The sequence below is a fragment of the Gorilla gorilla genome, chromosome 15 (assembly GCF_029281585.2).
Source record: "Gorilla gorilla gorilla isolate KB3781 chromosome 15, NHGRI_mGorGor1-v2.1_pri, whole genome shotgun sequence".
NCBI classification, from domain to species: Eukaryota; Metazoa; Chordata; class Mammalia; order Primates; family Hominidae; genus Gorilla; species Gorilla gorilla.
Window position 1 is genome coordinate 83,829,972 of NC_073239.2, and position 20,549 is coordinate 83,850,520.

General features: G+C 34.5%; 1 protein-coding gene across 15 annotated transcripts in view; it reads left to right on the top strand.

Moving 5' to 3' along the window:
- The window catches only part of GPHN (gephyrin), a 674,811-nt gene that overhangs the window by 434,551 nt on the left and 219,711 nt on the right, over positions 1–20,549 (top strand). For all 15 annotated transcript variants that reach the window (XM_055362127.2, XM_055362134.2, XM_055362131.2 and 12 more), the window contains one exon: positions 17,023–17,157. In XM_055362127.2, coding sequence (XP_055218102.1) covers positions 17,023–17,157 — 135 coding nt within the window. The remainder of the gene's footprint in view (positions 1–17,022; positions 17,158–20,549) is intronic.

Consider the following 20,549-nt stretch of genomic DNA (forward strand, 5'->3'; position numbering starts at 1 on the left):
AATACTGGCATGCAGATTTCAGCAAGAGTATACCTTTTTGTTTTCCTAAAAGGCAATTACACAGGAAACCAAATAATAATAAGGATGGATTACTACCATTGAGAGCGACAAAAATTCTGAAATTTTTAAAGCAAGGAGAGAATAACTTTAGTAAGTATAAATATTCCTTGTAAAAAAAACAAGCTTATATGAATATTTAAATTTTTAAGTTTATAAAAAAGATCTCTTGATAGTCATACTTCATATGTTTGCCATCTAAGCGGTTTTTCATTATAAATATGAATCATGAATTTTTGTAGATTTTTGTATTATGAATTTTTATCTAAATTTAGGTATTCACATTTTTTGTTAAATTTCATTTTGTTGGATTCAGCCCATCAGTCTACTAAGAGGTCTTTTTAAAATTTATATCAGCTGTCTAGTATATTACTTGTCTTTTGTAGTTTCTGTCACCAGCAAATATGTTAAGCATGCTTTCATTCAAGTCACTGATAAAACTTTTTTTTAGGCTAGGCCATTTCACATACTACCAGAAACCCTGCTGATTGTAATTGCTTAACTAGCATATTTCTATTTCAACACATCAAAACCAACAGACCTGCTTTCTCTATCGACAAGGCATTTATGCGTGACTTATCAAATGCCTTAATGAACTCAAGATACATGTATTGACAAGTTTTGGGAGGTTGTTTGTTTGTTTAGATGGGGTCTCACTCTATTGCTCAGGCAGGAGTGCAACAGCACAGTCACTGTATCCTCCACCTCCTGGGCTCAAGCAATCCTCCCGCCTCAGCCTCCTAAGTAGCTGGGAGCATAGGGACAGTTTTTTCTTTAATAAAACTTTGTAACATTTAATTATAACCTCTGAAGGATCAGTATTAGAAGCTCTGAGAAGACATGTGATATATATTTTCTGATATAACCCATTTAGGTATTATATGTAATCAATCTTTTTTGTTCTTGTTTTTGTTTTTCTTTCTAAGACAGAGTTTTTCTCTCTGGCTCAGGCTGGAGTGCAGTGGCACAATCTCACCTCACGCAACTTTCACCTCCTGGGTTCAAGCGATTCTCTTGCCTCAGCCTCCCAAGTAGTTGGGATTACAGGCACGTGCAATCACACGCAGCTAATTTTTGTATTTTTAGTAGAGACAGGGTCTCACCATGTTAGCCAGGCTGGTCTCGAACTGGCTGGTCTCAAACTCCTGACCTCATGATCTGCCTGCCTTGACCTCCCAAAGTACTGGGATTATAGGTATGAGTCACTGCACCCAGCCTGTAATCAATCATTATTGTTAGTTCAGGTGCTGTATCACACACCTGGATCTCAAATAGGATTTATAGAAAATGCAGCCTACCTTAATGATCTCTAAAAAGAGAAGTTGGAAAGAAAGGGTGCACATTTTGGACTTGGCCACCAAGCTGGTCAAGGGATCCAAAAACCTCCACCATAGAGACTGACAAATTGTAGCTATTGAAGCTGTACTTCTTTGTACATGGTTGCTTTGGGAGACTCACTCTGATTATTGTAAATTTGCTCACTAGCTACCCAACATTAAATTCAAATAACAGAGAATTTCTATTGTACAGCCTTGCAACTTTGCTTTAAGTTTAAACTTTTCTTTAAAATAAAATTTTAAGTGGCAAAAATAATTATTAGAAGAGAAAATGTGTGCTCATTTATGAATATTCTTGGCATCAAATATAAATTTGTATGTTTACTTTATTGGCATTCATACTGCCATTTCAAAGGACTACAGCATTCAAAAGGGGAAACAATATTTTGACTATGTATTCTGATTTTTATAATATAACTCTCCATTTCTTCTTTTAAAAGTGTCTGCCCAACCAGTGAAATTAGCTTTAAGACAGAAAAAAAAAAAAAGCATAGATAAAGAATCAGCACAGTTCCTAGGAAAATTATGTGTTCCCATTACAGTTTTCCTTAATGAGGAAAATTCTGTTATTTAATAATTCACAGTCAAAATTACATTGCATATCTAAAGAAAGTTTGAGATTATCTGGGACAAATTGTTTCCTCCATGCTATGAGTTGCATAAGATAGTAGAAATAGATTACTTCTCTAAAAGTAGGAATGTTATTTCTTTTGTGATTTGGCATTTTTCCTTCTCATTTGTTCTGATTTAACTCACTACAAATTCTACTTGCTCAAGGTAGATCCTCACTACTCCATGGCAAGCCTTTGGTTCATCTCTCTTACTGACAACCTTATATACATTGCCAAATTGCAATTTTCAGACCTTTGCTCTTGACTCAATTTCACCTATTTTCTCCTCTTCTTATTATATTAAAATAAAGGCCATCAGAGCTAAATTATTTGTTCTTTCTATTTAAAACAAGTTTCCTGAATTAATACTTTGCTCTATTCCTTCTATCTCAAAGAACTGCTTGTAATTCTCAGTTAGTGGCTGCTTCTACTTCCTTATTATTAGATATCATCTATGTACGAGACACTGTATTCATTCCTTGTTTCTCCCTAGTTGTTATGTTGGCCACTTATTTTCTGAAACAGTCCCCCACCATGGTTTTCATTACTGAAATGTTTTAATTAGGCAAGAACACATGAGCACACACTCACTAAAAAAAGAAAATGAAACATAGATAAGATTAATATCCTTTTTGAACCACCCTCTCATTCATTTTTATTTACCCTCACACTCCCCCAAAAGTAAACATTTTTATCATTTTGAAGGGTATCCTTCAAAAGTTTTCTGTACTTTTCTGTAAAAACATAGGAAATAAAATCCTAAGGTTTTTGTTTGTTTGTTTGTTGTTTTGTTTGTTTTGAGACGGAGTTTCACTCTTGTTGCCCAGGCTAGAGTGCAGTGGCACAGTCTTGGCTAACTGCAACCTCCCCCTCTCAGGATCAAGCGATTCTCCTGCCTCAGCCTACTGAGTAGCTGGCATTACAGGCACCTGCCACCATGCCCAGCTAATTTTTTGTATTTTTAGTAGAAACAGGATTTCATCATGTTGGTCAGGCTGGTCTCAAATTCCTGACCTCAGGTGATCCACCCACCTCGGCCTCCCAAAGTACAGTTTTTAAGTGGTGTACGTGTGTTTAATTAAGAAAGGGATAAAGGGCCAGGCACAGTGACTCACACCTGTAAACCCAGCACTTTGGGGGCCGAGGCAGGCAGATCACAAGGTCAGGACATCAAGACCATCCTGGCCAACATGGTGAAACCCTGTCTCTACTAAAATACAAAAATTAGCTGGGCATGGTGGTGCATGCCTGTAGTCCCAGCTACTCAGAAGACTGAAGCAGGGGAATCGCTTGAACCTGGAAGGCGGAAGTTGCAGTAAGCCAAGATCGCACCACTGCACTCCAGCCTGGCAACAGAACAAAACTTCGTCTCAAAAAAAAAAAAAAAAAAAAAAGGAAGGGATAAAGAAACTTGCAAGCTGCTTCTAAAATTTATATAGATAGAATTGCAAAGGGCAAAAAAACAACCAAAATAGTGTTGAACAAGAAAAAGATCAAAGTGGGAAGACCTGCTCTACCAAATATCAAGATTTAGTATAATGATACGATTAAAGTAACTTCTTAATGGTGCCAGAATTAATATTTAGACCAATGGAACAGAATTTAAAGCCCAAAACACACCAACACACATATGGTCACTTAGTGTATGATAATTTATAGTGCAGAATTATACAGAAGTTATTTTTTCAATAAATGATGCTGGGACAACAGGCTATTTATATGAAAATAAATGAAATTGGACCCCCTATCTCACAGTAGACAAAAATCAACTCCAGGTGTATTAGAGATCCAAACAGGAAAGAGGAAACTATAAAGCTTTTATAGATTTTTACAGAACAATGTTTTTATTATGCTGGATTAAGAAAGGATTTCTTTTTTAACTGAATTGAAGTAAAATTCACATAACATAAAATTCACCATTCTAATCATTTTAAAGTGTGTGATTCAGTGACTTTTACTACATTCACAGTGTTGTACAACTATTTTATCCAATTCCAGAAAATTTTATCACCACCGCCCGCAAAAAAACACCTTACTCATTAAACAGTCTATTCTACATTCCCTCTGCCCCCAGCCCCTGACAACCATTAATTGGCTGTCTCTGTAGGTTTACTTATTTGGGACATAACATATAAATGCAATCATACAATATGTAACTCTTTATGTCTAGCTTCTATCACTAAATAAACAACATTTTCAAGGTTATCCATGTTGTGGCATGTATCAGTACTCCTTTTTATGGCTGCACAATATTCCATCGTAAGGTATACTGCATTTAGTTTATCCATTTATTAGCTGATGGTCATTTGGGTTGTGTGTACTTTTTGATTATTAAAATAATGGTGTTATGCACATTCATGTATGTTTTTATTTGAACACCTGTTTTCAGTTCTCTTGAATATACACCTAGGAGTGGAATTTGTTGTAATATGATAATTCTATGTTAACTTTTAAGGAAGTGCCAAACTATTATCCATAGAGCTGCATCATTTTACATATCCAACAGCAATGTATGAGGGTTCCAGTTTCTCTATATCCCTGCCAGCATTTGGTTTTTTTCTTCTTTTTTGCTTTTGAGACAGAGTCTCGCACTATCGCCCAGGCTGGTGTGCAGTGGCCCAATCTCGGCTCACTGCAACCTCAGCCTCCCAGGTTCAAGTGATTCTCCTGCCTCAGCCTCTCAAGTAGCTAGGATTACAGGTGCCCGGCACCACGCCTGACTAATTTTTTGTATTTTTAGTAGAGAAGGGGTTTCACTATGTTTGCCAGGCCGGTCCAAACTCCTGACCTCATGATCTTCCAGCCTCGGCCCCCTAAAGTGCTGGGATTACAGGTGTGAGCCACTGCACCGGGCCTTCTTTTTTTCTTAATTCTTATCATCTGAATGGGTGTGAAATGGCATCTCATTGTGGTTTTGATTTGCATTTCCCTATTGACTAAGGATGCTGAACATCTCTTCATATACTTGTTGATGATTTGTGTAGCTTCTTTGGAAAAATGTTTATTCACACCTTTTGCCCATTTTCAAGCGGGTTGTTGGTCTTTTTATTATTGAGTTGTAAGAGTTCTTTACATATGATCTGGATGCTGGACTCTATCAGAGATATGATTTGCAAATATTTCCTCCCTTTCTGTATTTTGTCTTTTCACTGTCTTGATAATGTCCTTTGCACAAAAGTTTTTAAGTTTAATGAAGTCCAGTTAATCTAATTTTTCTGTTGTTGCTTGTACTTTTGGTGTCATATCTAAAAATCCATCACCAAAGTCGTGAAGATTTACCTTTATGTTTTCTTCTTAGAATTTTATAGTTGAGCTCTTATAATACAATTAGGTATTTGATCCATTTTGACTTAATTTTTGTGTATGGTGTAAGGCAAGGCTTCAACTTCATTCTTTTGCATATGGATATGCAGTTGTTCTAGCATAATTTATTGAAAGAATGTCCTTTCCAGTTAATTGCCTTGGCACTCTTGTCTCAAATCAATTAAGTATAAAGTCAAGAGTGCTGATTTCTGGACCCTCAATTCTATTCCATTAACCTATGTTTGCCTCATCCCAGTACCACACTGTTTTGATTACATAGCTTTGAAGTAAGTTTAGAAAGCAGAAATTAGCCTGTCACGGTGGCTCACACCTGTAATCCCAGTATTTTGGGAGGCTGAGGTGGGCAGATCACTTGAGGTCAGGCGTTTGAGACCACTCTGGCCAAAATGGTGAAACCCCGTCCCTACTAAAAATACAAAAAAATTAGCTGGGCATAGTGGTGGGTGCCTGTAATCCCAGCTACTTGGGAGGCTGAGACAGGACAATCACTTGAACCCAGGAGGAGGAGGTTGCAGTGAGCCAAGATGGTGTGATTGCACGCAAGCCTGGGCAACAAGAGCAAAACTCCATCTCAAAAAAAAAAAAAAAGGAAGAAAGCAGGAATTATGCATCCTCTAACTTTGTCTTTTTCAAGATTGTTTTAGCTATTAGGTTCCTTAAGATTCCATATGAATTTCAGGATAGGTTTTTCTGTTTCTGCAAAACACACCAGTGGGATTTGACAGTGATTGCATTGAATCTGTAGATAGCTTTGGGCAGTATTACCATCTTAACAATATTAAGTATTGCATTCCATTAACACATATGTCTTTCTATTTATTTGCTTTTAATTTCTTTCAGCAATGTTTTGTAATTTTTGATATACAGGTTTTATAATTTCTTGGTTAAATTTACTCTGCATATTTTATTCTCTTTGATGCTATTGTAAAGGGACTTGTTTTCTTAATTTTATTTTTGAATATTTCAGTATTGGTATATAGAAATACAACTGATTTTTGTGTGTTCTTCATGTATTCTACAACTTCGCTAAATTTGTTTATTAGCTCTACTTGTTCTTTTTGTGGATGTTTCAGGAATATGTATATATATAAAACCATGTCATCTGTGAATATAGTTCTACGTCCTTTCCAATTTGAAGCCTTTTATTTCTATTTCTTGCCGAATTTCCCTGGCTAGAACTTTGAGTACAATGTTAAGTAGAATTGGCCTGAGTAGACATCCTTTTTCCTGAATTTAGGGGAAGTTTTCAGTCTCATTATTAAGGAGGATGTTAGCTGTGGGTTTTGTATAGATGCCTCTATCAAATTCAGGAAGTTGCCTTATATTCCTAGTTTTCCGAGTGTTTTATCCTGAAAGCATATTGCATCAAATGTTTGTTCTACATTAACGGAGATGATCATTTGTGAAGTTTTTTTCCCCTTCATTCTGTTAACATGGTGTATTTCATTGACTTATTATCTTATGGTGAGCCACTCTTACATTTTTGGAATAAATCTTATTTGGTCTTGATGTATAATTGTTTTAGTATAATATTTGTTGTTTCCTAGTATTTTGTTAAGGATACTTGCATCTATATTTATAAAGGATATTAGCCTGTAGTTTTTTTGTTCTTATGATGTCATTGTCTTTAGTGTCAGGGTAATACTGGCCACTTAAAATGAGCTAGGAAATGTTCCCTCCTCATATTTTGTAGAAGACTTGGTAAATAATTTTTGTTAATTCTTCTTTAAACATTTAATAGTATTCCTTAATGAGGCCATCTGGTCCTGGGCTTTTCCTTGTTGAAAGTATTTTTACGTACTGATTCAACCTTTTTAGTGGTTCTATTCAGATTTTCTATTTCTTCTTGAGTTGGTTTTGGTAGTGTCTGTGTTTCTAAATATTTATCTGTTTTATCTAGGTCATGCAACTTGTTGGCATACAGTTGTTCCTAGTATTTAATTATTATGAAATAATCATCTGGTAGTCATTTCATTTCGGTAAGCTCAACAGCAATGTTCCTACTTTCATTCCTGATTTTAGTAATTTGAATCTTTTTCTCTTTTTGTCAGCCTACTTAAAGATTTGTTTGTTTTGTTAATACTTTTATTTTTTTTTATTATACTTTAAGTTCTAGGGTACATGTGCACAACATGCAGGTTTGTTACATATGTATACATGTGCCATGTTGGTGTGCTGCACCCATTAACCCGTCATTTACATTAGGTATATCTCCTAATGCTATCCCTCCCCCCTCCTCCCACCCCACGACAGGCCACAGTGTGTGATGTTCCCCTTCCTGTGTCCAAGTGTTCTCATTGTTCAGTTCCCACCTATGAGTGAGAACATGCGGTGTTTGGTTTTTTGTCCCTGCAATAGTTTGCTGAGAATGATGGTTTCCATCTTCATCCATGTCCCTACAAAGGACATGAACTCATCCTTTTTTATGGCTGCACAGTATTCCATGGTGTATATGTGCCACATTTTCTTAATCCAGTCTATCATTGATGGACATTTGGGTTGGTTCCAAGTCTTTGCTATTGTGAATAGTGCCACAGTAATTTTGTTGATACTTTTAAAGGACCAACTTTGATTTTGTTGATTCTTTCAATGTTTTTGTGTTCTGTATTTCATTTATCTCCACTATAATTCTTATTATTTTCTTTTGCTTGCTTTGGGTTTAGTTTATACTTTATTTTATAGTTTCTTAGGGTGGAAGATTAGTGTATTGATATGAAATCTTTCTTCTTTTTAAAAGTAGATGTTTACAGCTATAAGTTTCCCTCTGAACACTGTTTCTCTGCATCACTTGAATTTTCATATGTTATGTTTTCATTTTTATTTGTCTCAAATTATTTTCTTATTTCCTTTGTGATTTCCTCTTTCACCCATTGGTTATTTAAAAATGTGTTTATAGCAGCATGATTTACAGTCCTTTGGGTATTATACCCAGTAATGGGATGGCTGGGTCAAATGGTATTTCCAGTTCTAGATCACTGAGGAATCGCCACACTAACTTTCACATGGTTGAACTAGTTTACAGTCCCACCAACAGTATAAAAGTGTTCCTGTTTCTCCACATCCTCTCCAGCACCTGTTGTTTCCTGACTTTTTAATGATTGCCATTCTAACTGGTGTGAGATGGTATCTCATTGTGGTTTTGATTTGCATTTCTCTGATGGCCAGTGATGATGAGCATTTTTTCATGTGTTTTTTGGCTGCATAAATGTCTTCTTTTGAGAAGTGTCTGTTCATGTCCTTTGCCCACTTTTTGATGGGGTTGTTTGTTTTTTAGAAAATGTGGCACATATACACCATGGAATACTATGCAGCCATAAAAAATGATGAGTTCATATGATGAGTTCATGTCCTTTGTAGGGACATGGATGAAATTGGAAATCATCATTCTCAGTAAACTATCGCAAGAACAAAAAACCAAACACCACATATTCTCACTCATAGGTGGGAATTGAACAATGAGATCACATGGACACAGGAAGGGGAATATCACACTCTGGGGACTGTTTTGGGGTGGGGGGAGGGGGGAGGGATAGCATTGGGAGATATACCTAATGCTAGATGACGAGATAGAGGGTGCAGCGCACCAGCATGGCACATGTATACATATGTAACTAACCTGCACAATGTGCACGTGTACCCTAAAACTTAAAGTATAATAATAATAAAAAAAAAGAAAAAAAGTGTTTAATTTCCACATACTTGTAAATTTCTCAAATTTCTTTCTTTCTTTCTTTCTTTCTTTTTTTTTTTTTTTTTGAGATGGGGTCTCACTCTGTCTCCTAGGCTGGAGTGCAGTGGCACAATCTCGGCTCACTGAAACCTCCACCTCCTGAGTTCAAGCAATTCTCCTACCTCAGCCTCCCAGGTAGCTGGGATTACAGGCGTGTGTCACCACACCCAGTTAATTTTTGTATTTTTAGTAGAGATGGGGTTTTGCCGTGTTGACCAGGCTGGTCTTGAGCAGCTGACCTCAGGTGATCCACCCACCTCGGCCTCCCAAATTGTTGGGATTACAGGCATGAGCCACCGCACCTGGCCCCAAATTTCTTTCTGTTACTGATTTTTAATTTCCTTCCATTATGGTCAGAAAAAATACACTGTAAGGTTTCAATCTTTTTAAATTTTGTGAGACCTATTTTGTGGCCTAATATATATGGTATATCCTCATGTTCACTTCAGAAAAATGTGTATTCTGCTGGTATCAGTTACAGTGTTCCTATTTGGCTGCTAGGTCTAGTTGGTTTATAGTGTTGTTCAGGTCTTCTATTGAAGGGGTCCCCAAGCCCCAGGCCAAGGACTGATACCAGTCCATGACCTGTTAGGAACCGGTCTGCACAGTGGGAGGTGAGCAGCAGTGGGCAAGCAAGCATTACTGCTGAGCTCTACCTCCTCTCAGATCAGTGGCAACATTAGATTCTCATAGGAGCATGAATGCAAGGGATCTAAGTTGTGTGCTCCTTATGAGAATTTAACTAATCCCTGATGATCTGAGGTGGAACAGTTTTATCCAAACCATCCCCACCAACCCCCAGTCCGTAGAAAAATTGTCTTCCATAAAAACACTCCTTGGTGCCCAAAACATTGAGGACCGCTGTTCTATTGTACTTGTTGATCTAACTAGTTATTCTAACCATTATTAAAAGTGGAATATTGCAGTCTCCAACTCTTATTTTTGAAGTTTTTCTCTCTTCATTATTATCAGTTTTTGCTTTATGTATTTTTTTAATAATTGTTATGTCTTCTTGATTAACTGACCTTTTTATCATTATATAATGTCTTTTTTGTCTCTTATAACAGTTTTGGTTTCAAAGTTGATTTTGTCTGATATTACTGTAGCTTCTCTAGCTGTCTTTTGGCTACAGCTCCCATAGAATATCTTTTTCCATTCCTTCACCTTCAATTTATTTGCGTCTTTGGATCTAATTTGAATCTCTTGTAGATAGCATAGACAATCATACTGCACTTAACAACAGAGATATGTTCTGAGAAATGCATTGTTCAGTGATTTTGTTTTTATGCAAATGTCACAGAGTGAGTATAATTACACAAACCTAGATGGTATAACCAACTACACACCTAAGCCAAATGGTATAGCCTGTTGTTCCTAGTCCTAGGCTGCCAACCTGTACAGCATGTTACTGTAATGAGTACCGTAAGCAACTGTAACATAATGGTAAGTATTTGTGTTTCGAAACATATCTAAACATAGAAAAGGTACCAGAAAAATATAGTATTATAATATTACGGGACCACTGTTGTATGTGTCATCTGTTGTCTATCAAAATGTCATTATGCAATGCATGATTCTAGTTGGATTATAGTATTTTTAATTCATTCTGCCGGTTTCCATCTTTGAATTGGATAGTTTATGTACATTTAATGCAATTACTATAAAGAAGGGTTTCTTCCATTTTGCTATTTTTATATATATTATATCATTTTTGTTTTTTATCTCCTCTATTACTTCCTTTTTTCTGTATAGATATTTTCTGGTGTACCATTTTGATTCTCCTTGCTACTTTTACTAACTATTATTTAGTTATTGTGTTAGTGGTTTCCCTGGGAATTACAATTAACATCTTAGCTCATAACAATCTAGTTTGAATTAATACCAACTTAGTTTCAATATTATACAACAACTTCATACCTTGTCCCCTACTTATGTTATTATTTTCATAAATTACCTATCAATATATTGTATGCCTGTCAACATAGATCTATAATTATTGCTTTATGTAGTTTTTTTAATTATATGGGGCAGAAAAGAGGATTCACAAACAAAAATATATGTGAGATACTGACCTTTGTGTTTACCTATGTAGAGTTCTGTATTTCTTCATGTCAGAGGATTCACAAACAAAAATATACGTGAGATACTGACCTTTGTGTTTACCTATGTAGAGTTCTGTATTTCTTCATGTCAGTCACAATTACTATCTAGTTTCTTTTTATTTCAGCCTGAAGACCTCCCTTTAGAATTTTTTTGTAGGGCAGATTTATGAGCAATGAACTCACTCAGTTTTTGTTTATCTGGGAATATTGTAATTTTTCTTCATTTTTGAAGTTTAGTTTTATCAGATATAGAATTATTGGTTGACAGATACTTCATCTTTCAACATTTTGACCATAACATTCCACTGCTTTCTGACTGTCATGGTTTCTATTGAAAATCAGCTGTAAATCTTATTGAGGATCAGAATTCTCTCTTCGTCTTTGTCACTTTCAACAATTTGATTATAATGTATCTTGGTGTCAGTCTTTTTTAGTTTATCCTGCTTGGGATTGTTGAACTTCTCATGTGCATTCATGTCTTTCATCAAATTTGGGATGTTTTTAGGCATTGTTTCCTCAAATAATCTCTTTGCTTCTTTCTCTCCTCTCCTTCTGGGACCACCATTAATCATATCTCAGTGTGTTTGATGGTATTCCACAGGTTGCTTAAGCCATGTTGTTATTTTCCTTTATTTAAGCCATGTTGTTATTTTCCTTTATTTTTTTTCTTTCTGATCCTCAGACTAGATAATGTTAATCACCTTATTTTCAGCTCACATCTGCTGTTGAGTCCCACTAGTGAATTTTTCATTTCCGTTGTAATTTTCAGTGTTAGAATTTGTATTTGGTTTCTTTTTATGATATTTGTCTTTTTATTGAGATTCCCAGTTGGTGAGGCATCATTCTTATTCTTGCCTTTAGTTCTTTGTTTATAGTTTCCTTTAGCTCTTTCAGCTAAACTTTATTAAAATAATTAATTTAAAATCTTTGTCTAGTCAGCTCAGTGTCTGAGCTTTCTCAGAGACAGTTTCCGTTGATTTCTTTTTTCTTTTCTTTTTTTTTCCTGTGTACAGGTTATACTTTCTTATTTCTTTGCATGCTTCATAATTTTTTGTTGAAAACTTGACATTTAAATATTATAAGTGGCAACTCTGGAAATTAGATTCTCCCCTCTCCCTGGGGCTTTTTGTTGCTGCTTTTTCAGCAGTAGTAGTTATTTGTTTGTTATTCATTTTTTGAAATACTTTTTTCAAGCTTGTATTTCTTTGTTGTGCATAACCTCTGATGTTTCTGTTGTTTGCTTAGTGGTCAGCTAGTGATTTGACAGGTATTTCCTTAAATGCCTAGAACCAAAAAATTAATAATAAAAACAAAACAAACAAATCAGAGAAAATCTCCCAGTTTTTGCAGATGAGCTCTTTGTATATGTTAGGTCACACTTCAACACTCAGCCAGGCAATTTACAACTCTTCATTAGTTTTCACATCCTGCTGGTATAGAGTCTCAAATTTATCCACAAGTGAGAGAATAGAACCTTCTCAGGTCTTTTCTGAGGGTGTGCCCAGCCTAAACCTGACCTTTTAGAGTCCAAAGGATATGTGGGAGCTTTTCAGAGTCCTTATGCCTTAAAGTACCTCATTCCATAACCCTCACTCCCAGGTTTTTCACTTTATCTATTGTTTGTCCTGTTTTTCCATGCCCAGATGACAGTGGCTAATACATTTGCCTTTAAATATTTGAACAAACATTACCCAATGAATAGCTGCCTCAACCCTGGGAATATTCTGAGTTAAGTGAAATAAAGGCAAGCCCTTTGAGTGTGTCCTTCAATAAGCCATAAGATATTTCAACACAAAAAAAACACAATTCTTTCAGAATAAGGTTTGTTTTCCTTCTGGTACTACAGACCTGTATTGGAAATGTGGACTGTTGTCTTCAAGGCCACCTTTTTTGTCTATTTTTCTTGATTACCCATTTACCTGGTTGTAAACATTTTATTCATTTTCAGAGTTCTGGTAAAGTTTATTCTGCCTGTTTTTGCCAATTTATTTTCTGCTTTAGTAGAGTGATGGAATTTTGGATTTCTCTACTCTGCTGTTTTCACTGATGTCACCCGGGAAGGATTCCTTTTAAGACACAGAAACCACTAACCATAAAGGAAAATATTGATATATTTAGCAACATTAAAATTAAAAGATTTCGTTCATCAATAGACATGATAAAGTAAGGTAAAAGACAAGCTACAGAGTAGGAATAGATATTCACACTAGATACAACTGCTAAAAGACTAGTTATCCAGAATAAATACTAAAATCTAACGATCTAGTAAGAAAAGAACAACCAAATAAGGGAAAAAATGGGCAAAGATTTGAACGGGGACTTCACAAGAGAGAAAATCTAAATGACTGAGGAATGTATGAAAAGGTGCTCACTCTCACTAAGAATCAGAGAAAGGGAAAATAAAACCATAATGCAATATTGTTACACACCAACCAAATTTTTTTAAATGAATAATACCAACAATGCTGGGTGGAACTGAGTTGTAGAATAAGAGAAACTGTTACTATTCTTTGTGGACAGATGTGTAGATTGGCTTAACCAACTTAGAAATTTTTTAAAGAAGGTATTCATACCCTATAACCAACCATTCTATCCCTGAATGTGTATATGTATATACATATCTCCCAGAAATTTACTCACATGGGTATCATAACACCCATGGGTTCATAGTGGCATTTTTCATAATGTCCTCAAAATGAAAACAATGCAGTTGTCTATCAACAGAGTAATCTATATTCACTGACTCCTTTTCCTTACCTCCAGTTTTTTTCTTGACCCCTTGTAATCAGGTTCTGTCTTCATCAAATAATGAAATTTTCTTTCAGGTAACTAATTACTACCATCCTGTTCTTCATAATCTAATTCTTCCCCCTTTTTCTAGTATCTGTGTTGACATATTCTTCTATGTTCTTCATCTTTAGAATCTCATTTATTTCTGTAACTTCAACAACTGTATATCTGCAATAATTTCTAAGTCTGTATCTCCAGCATAGGCAGTTTTTTTTTTTTTTAAGATTGGGGCAAAGATTTGTTCTAGACTATGTAATGAAATTGTAAATTTATGTTTACTGATATTAACTGGATCCACAATGGTAATTGAAAATTCTTTTGCCTTATCCATCATTTTCATTCATCAATGCATTTTTTGAGAATTTTACCACTCTCCTAAAGTCATCTTTATCACTTTTACTTCCCCTTATTCTCATCAATAAGGCCTCTCCTGCAAGCATCAAAAAAATAGTAGTAATAAATATCTGTGTCTTTTACCCACAATTTACTTTGCTTTATCATGCCTACTCAATTCCTCCATTTGTATCTACTCTTTTTACTTAACTGGTAATTTCTTTAATAACTGGATGTAATGGCTTCTTTTCAGCTCTCTCTCTCTATTCCTATTCTCTCCCGTATTTGTTTTTTTTAATCTTGCAACTTTCTTCTTTTTTCCATTGCCTTTATACTCACCCATCTCGATTTGCCTCTTTTTTCTCTAATAGTTTCTTATGATAGGAACACCAAATAATTTATCTTCCAAACCAGAATGCTTTTGAAAATGAAAAGAGGTGCTGTTTAATAATTAAGCCAGCATAATAGGTATAATCCCAGATTGTTCAAGGAAAAATCAGATGTATGGTTACCCCATACATCCTTATCTTAGAGATCTTATCTCCCTTCAGTTTGTTTTCTTTTGTTAACTTTTAATATGAATGTTACCTCAAATTGTCAGCCATCGTCTTTTGTTCTTTCACATATTCTCTGCAGGTGATCTGACACATTTGAATGACTCAAATTACTACCTCCATTGATAATTCCCAAATTATATGTCCTAACTTTTTCCTGAGTTCCAGACTCATATACCTCATCAAATAGCTCCAGATTAGTAGCCCAAAAGTACCTAGCCACAAAATTTAAACTTATCTTCTCTCTCAAGTATTTTGATTTTTAATTTACATTGAGGCATATATACACACAGAGATATGTAGTGTATATATGCAGTTATGTGTATAAGTCTGGAGATACATATATCACACACAGAGAGACATTATTCGTGCAGTTGCTTCATTAGATATTGGACATAAAATAGTAGCAAAACACAGTTCCATCATGACAGTGCATTCTAATATGGGAGACAGACATTGATCAAAGTATCACACGTATAAATGTTGTGATACTTTCTGTAAGTATGGTCATTGCTATGAAGGAGAGGGATGTGATGTCATATGAGGTATAAAATGGGTATTTGACCTTCTTTTAAATACATGGCCTTTTTAATTGGATAAGTGGCAACAAATAGCTCTTCAAAATTAGACTTTTTTTATTTCTTGGAAATATTTATCACAATTCAGTACTCAAATATATTAGCAAATGGAGTCGTCTTGCTTCTCAAAATTCCTACTGCTTTTCATACTATTTATGACTATATTGTTTATAAACCATATAAAATTTCAAACACTGAAATGGTGGCAATATCTTTGGAATTAAGGATGTTGGTATAGAAACTAAATAAAGGAGCTTCTATAGAAATAGCATTAGTTTTGTGAGGCAGAAATGATGCATAATATCAGGAATACCTTGTAGTCACAAAGTCTGGCTGTTTCTCTCTTCTTTTCACATAGTAAGTGATATTTGTTGATTAAATGTTCATTGCTTGTCTTTTTATCATATGTTTCAAGTCTTGCGTGCAAAATTTGAAAGTCCTCATGTTCCCATTCTTAGAAGACGTATGCCTGTTACTGGTAGCCCAGAACATGAACTAAATTATGCAAGGCCTAAAGTAATAAATTTATAATCAACATATATTAATAATGTTAAAAATCATCTACAGTATTAGTCTTTATGTTTGTATATTTTTAGAATAATGATAATTACATAAGTCTTTACTATGTTGATAAGTATAATAATAACAGTAATAACCAACACATTAAATATTTACCACTTGAAAGTGCTAAATAATCTACACACATTATTTTACTTAACCCTTGCAGTATTCCAGTGAAGCAGATTCTATTGTTATCCTCAATTTTCAGATAAAGGAAGTAGCAATTCAAAAGGTATATCCATCAGGATCCTGGCAGACGTCAGATAGCATGCTTAAATAGGTAATTGAGGAGAGTTCAATAAGAACCTATAGGATGTACAAAGGTTTGGACAGAATTTAGGGAAAACCACAAGACATCATGGAATGCCTGGGATTAGTAACAGTGGGAACCATTAATGCTTCTACCTAATGGGGCAAAGGGAAGGAGTGCTATTAGAATCTAGAGAAAGAGCTGTAAGCCAGAAGTGCAGTCTGACATGAGCTATGATCTTGAGTTGAGTGACATAGCCAACCTTTGATGACCTGGTAGAGAGGGAGCTAGGAGAATAAATGCCAGATCTTACCCTATCCCAACTCAGTCTTCTGCCAGTGCCTTCCACTGGCTGAACCCAGCTGGAAGCCAGGGCAGAAAATAATTTGTTGATGGTGTGCATACAGGTCAGCTTAGAGAAGAGAGGGTGAAAATGGTTGGAGACTGATCTGAAAAGGAAATGGAAAATATATAGGAATTAAATAGCTTGCTCAAGATTTCAAACTATTAAATGGCATAGCAAGTATATGAATGACCAATCCTTTATTCCTAACCACAATACTATACTGCCTCTCATATTAAAAAGTTTTATGAAATGGTACTTGCCAGGGAAAATACTTTAAATCTGAAAGTTTCTATTCTATCTCAAGTTGTTGGATGCATTTATACCTAACAGTAAGTGACACCAAATATGTCAGAGCTGAGCAGCAAAGAATGCTAAAACAAAGGGGGTCTTGATTCTACATGTTATTGACATTTTCAGAATATTAAACCATAGTTGTTCCCCTTGTTCAGATTCCAGACTCCATCATTTCTCGTGGTGTTCAGGTGCTCCCACGAGACACAGCCTCCCTCAGCACTACTCCTTCAGAATCACCTCGTGCGCAGGCTACATCTCGCCTCTCTACAGCTTCCTGCCCAACACCAAAAGTAAGTACGGTTCCTTCGCATCTTATACCTGCTCTTCTATAGTAATCTGGGAAAACTAACCAATATTTCCTCCTGCTTGTCAAGGTTGGATTGCATGCAACATTAGACTGTGAAAAATGAATAAAGTGTAAGATAGTTCACACCCACTGTGTCACAAATTGTCATATTAGGCCACTAGTAGGACAATACAGATTTCATTCAAAATGTCTTACTCCTACATCATAGCTAAGGGTATTACTTTCTGTAGCTCCTGTTTCTTTGTTGTAGATTTGTTATTTTTTAGTATACTTAACATTATAGATGTAAAGTTATTTGTTTATGCCGAGGATAAATGTACTTTTGGCCAGTAAACAGCAAGATTAACAAAATTGTGTCACCAAAGGGATTTCTTTAAACTTGTCCGGGCTGGGGTAGCTCCCTGCTCTAGTATCATTCCAAATTTTTTCAAACATTCATCTTGGAATGTTGCTGCCTAATATTTGCAAACAAATCTAAATTTATTAGAAAGAAAGTTTTAATGCCAACCTTTGGGAGAGGGAAGAAGTTTCTTAGTCTTTTTTTTTTAATAATCTGTCACTGAATTGTATAGGGTGAGGAAAGGATGAGACACTTATATGCTGTTCACATCTTTGTATACATGATAAATTAACTAGCAGACATTATTACTGCTGTGACTACTTTCTCCTGGAATGCTCCTTGCCTGATTAAGTTAGTCATTTGTGCTTTCAAGTTCTCTATGTGATGGATGCAATATTGGTATCAAAAGATTAACAGTAACATTCCTTATTATTTAATAAGACATGATGTTAGACACTAAATTTGTTTTAGGATTCTGACAGTTAATTTTTCAAATTATAGTTTTTTCTCTGTCATCAAATTTAAGGACCTGTATAGCTGTCTTCCTCAATTCCATCTTTTCTATCAGTTTTGTGAATGTTATAATTTAATTTGACTAGAAGGGATCTCAGTTTCTGATGTGAATAGTGCAGTTTGTTTTACATTACTTGTTACAATCTTCTCAGCAATGTTTCCAGTGTTACTGTTGTATATCATTATTTTTAGATATATGTCAAAAAAACTGATATTAATTTTATCATTTAAAAAACTGAGGTCCTAAATCTTCAATAAAGATAAACTATAAGAACATTGTAGACATTAAATGTATGCCAGTGCCATTTGGGTGCCAGTAAGCTACATTTTCAAATGCATGAAAGCAAGGAATTCTTAAAACCTGAATTAGATGGAAGAATCTCATCTATGTCTTTTATATTATTAAAACAAAGTAACTTACAGTTTGACTGCATTAAAATCCAGTTGTACCAGCTAAACTCACTTGTAAAGTCTAGAAAATATTTAAAACTAAAAGTTAAGTTCACTATAAGATGTTTTGTTCACTGAATATTAAGACCTAAAAGTTGGGAATTCAGAACTATTCAAGGCATAGTCTCTTTTCCTTAATAATATGCTGAAATCATAAATATTTTTTGAAAATATTTTATGCTAAATTTAATTATACATAGTTCTTGAGTATTTTTATAACTTTGTAATTATATTTTAGTTACAAAGAGGATATTAAATAAAATTTGAAAAATCACTTGGTACTTCCAAATTCACCAAAGTAAAATTCTGAAAAATAATAATGTTAATATTCATTAAATTAATTTGCTTATTGCAGAACTTTAGGAGAGCAAGTGGCTTGTCTTGATATTTTTTCCTTAGTTAACACTTAGATGTTCAAATTGACAGTGAATTCATAAAAGCATTATATCTTTTTCTAGGAATAAGATTATATTTCTTTTGAATAATTTTGATCAGCACTAGAATGTATACCTCAAAGATAAAATTATCACTCTGGTGTAATTTTTAATATACACTTAAAATGCTGAATTAGAATATTAATATAATAAAAGAAACTAGTTTGAATGTTGATATTTTAAAAGGAGTTAGTCTATTCCAATTAGGCATCTGGAAATAACGTTTAAAAAATAAATTAAAGGACAGAAGGAAGTGAAATTTGTCTTTCTAGTAAGAAAGGTCTCATAAATCATAAGACTGCTTAAGAGAATCTAAACTAGGTGCTTTTATAAGTGCTTTAATATCAGTGACAAATATACTCCTTGTCTTCATGGAGTTTACAATTTAGTCATATATTACAGGTTGAGTATCCCTAATCCAAATGCTTGGGACCAGAAGTGTTTCAGATTTCAGATTTTTTTGGATTTTGGAATATTTGCAGATACTTAAACCAGTTGAACATCCTTAATCAGAAATCCAAAATACTCCAGTGAACATTTCCTTTGTGCTCAAAAAGTCTCAGATTTCAGATTTTCAGATAGGGATGCTCAACATGTAAAATAAACAGGTAGATAATAACTTTAATAATTATAATTTCATATTAATTTAATAATTATAATTGAAATACAATACATGCTAAGAAGAAATGAAAATGTTATGGTAGTAGAAAATAATAGCAGGGGAACTTCATTTAGATAGGGTGAGTAGAGAAGACCTAACATTTCACCAGGGGCATGAAGAATGAATGAAAACCAAATGTGAGCTTTTGTGCTGTGTGGAGGTTTTAGGAATTATATTGATCAATAATGACCACTTTAAAGGCAGGTGTCACCAATCAAGAACTCTTACACTGAAACTTCATTAGTATGTGAATAGTCTAATTCAGTGATGTCAACAGCCAATTTCAAATATCTGTTCTGTTTTATTTAAAATAATGAATCTTTTTGCCTTTCCCCACTGAGTCAAATATTAAGACCATAGATTTTAGCACTGAGCTCTGTTTTAGGTGAATTCTTTATTTTAATTTTTTAGCATAAAAATTTGGGGCCGAGAAGTCCAAAAGCAATTTCGGGGTTTCAAATTTGAGATACTGGGTAGACAATAATGTTATTAACTATACCAAGGAATAAAAGAGAAGTACCAAGTCTTGAGGGTAAAAGAAAAGAGTTTAATCTTGATTGGGAATGTGTTTAATCTGAGGCATATGTGAGACAACCAAGGAGTGATATCCAGCATAAAATTGGAAATACAATTTGAGTTTGAAATTCTTATTTTTACTGCATCTTGGTTATGATATTTATAACTTAGTACATATTAGTGTTAGCCAAATCCCATAGAAATCCTTTCTACATTTCAAATTCGGCATGCACAGATTTTCATGCACAGAAATGTATGTGCAAACGTATTTTGTCTACATCAGAAATACAATATAGTTTTGAATGATCGGTACTAGAAAGAGCACTTGACTTGATAATAGAAGATCTGGATGGAAATGCTTTTTTCTCTACCTCATAACCACAGTAAATTAAGCAAGTTACTTAACTTTACTGAGTTTTGTGTCTATTATTTGACTGACCATCCTTACCTCTATAACACTG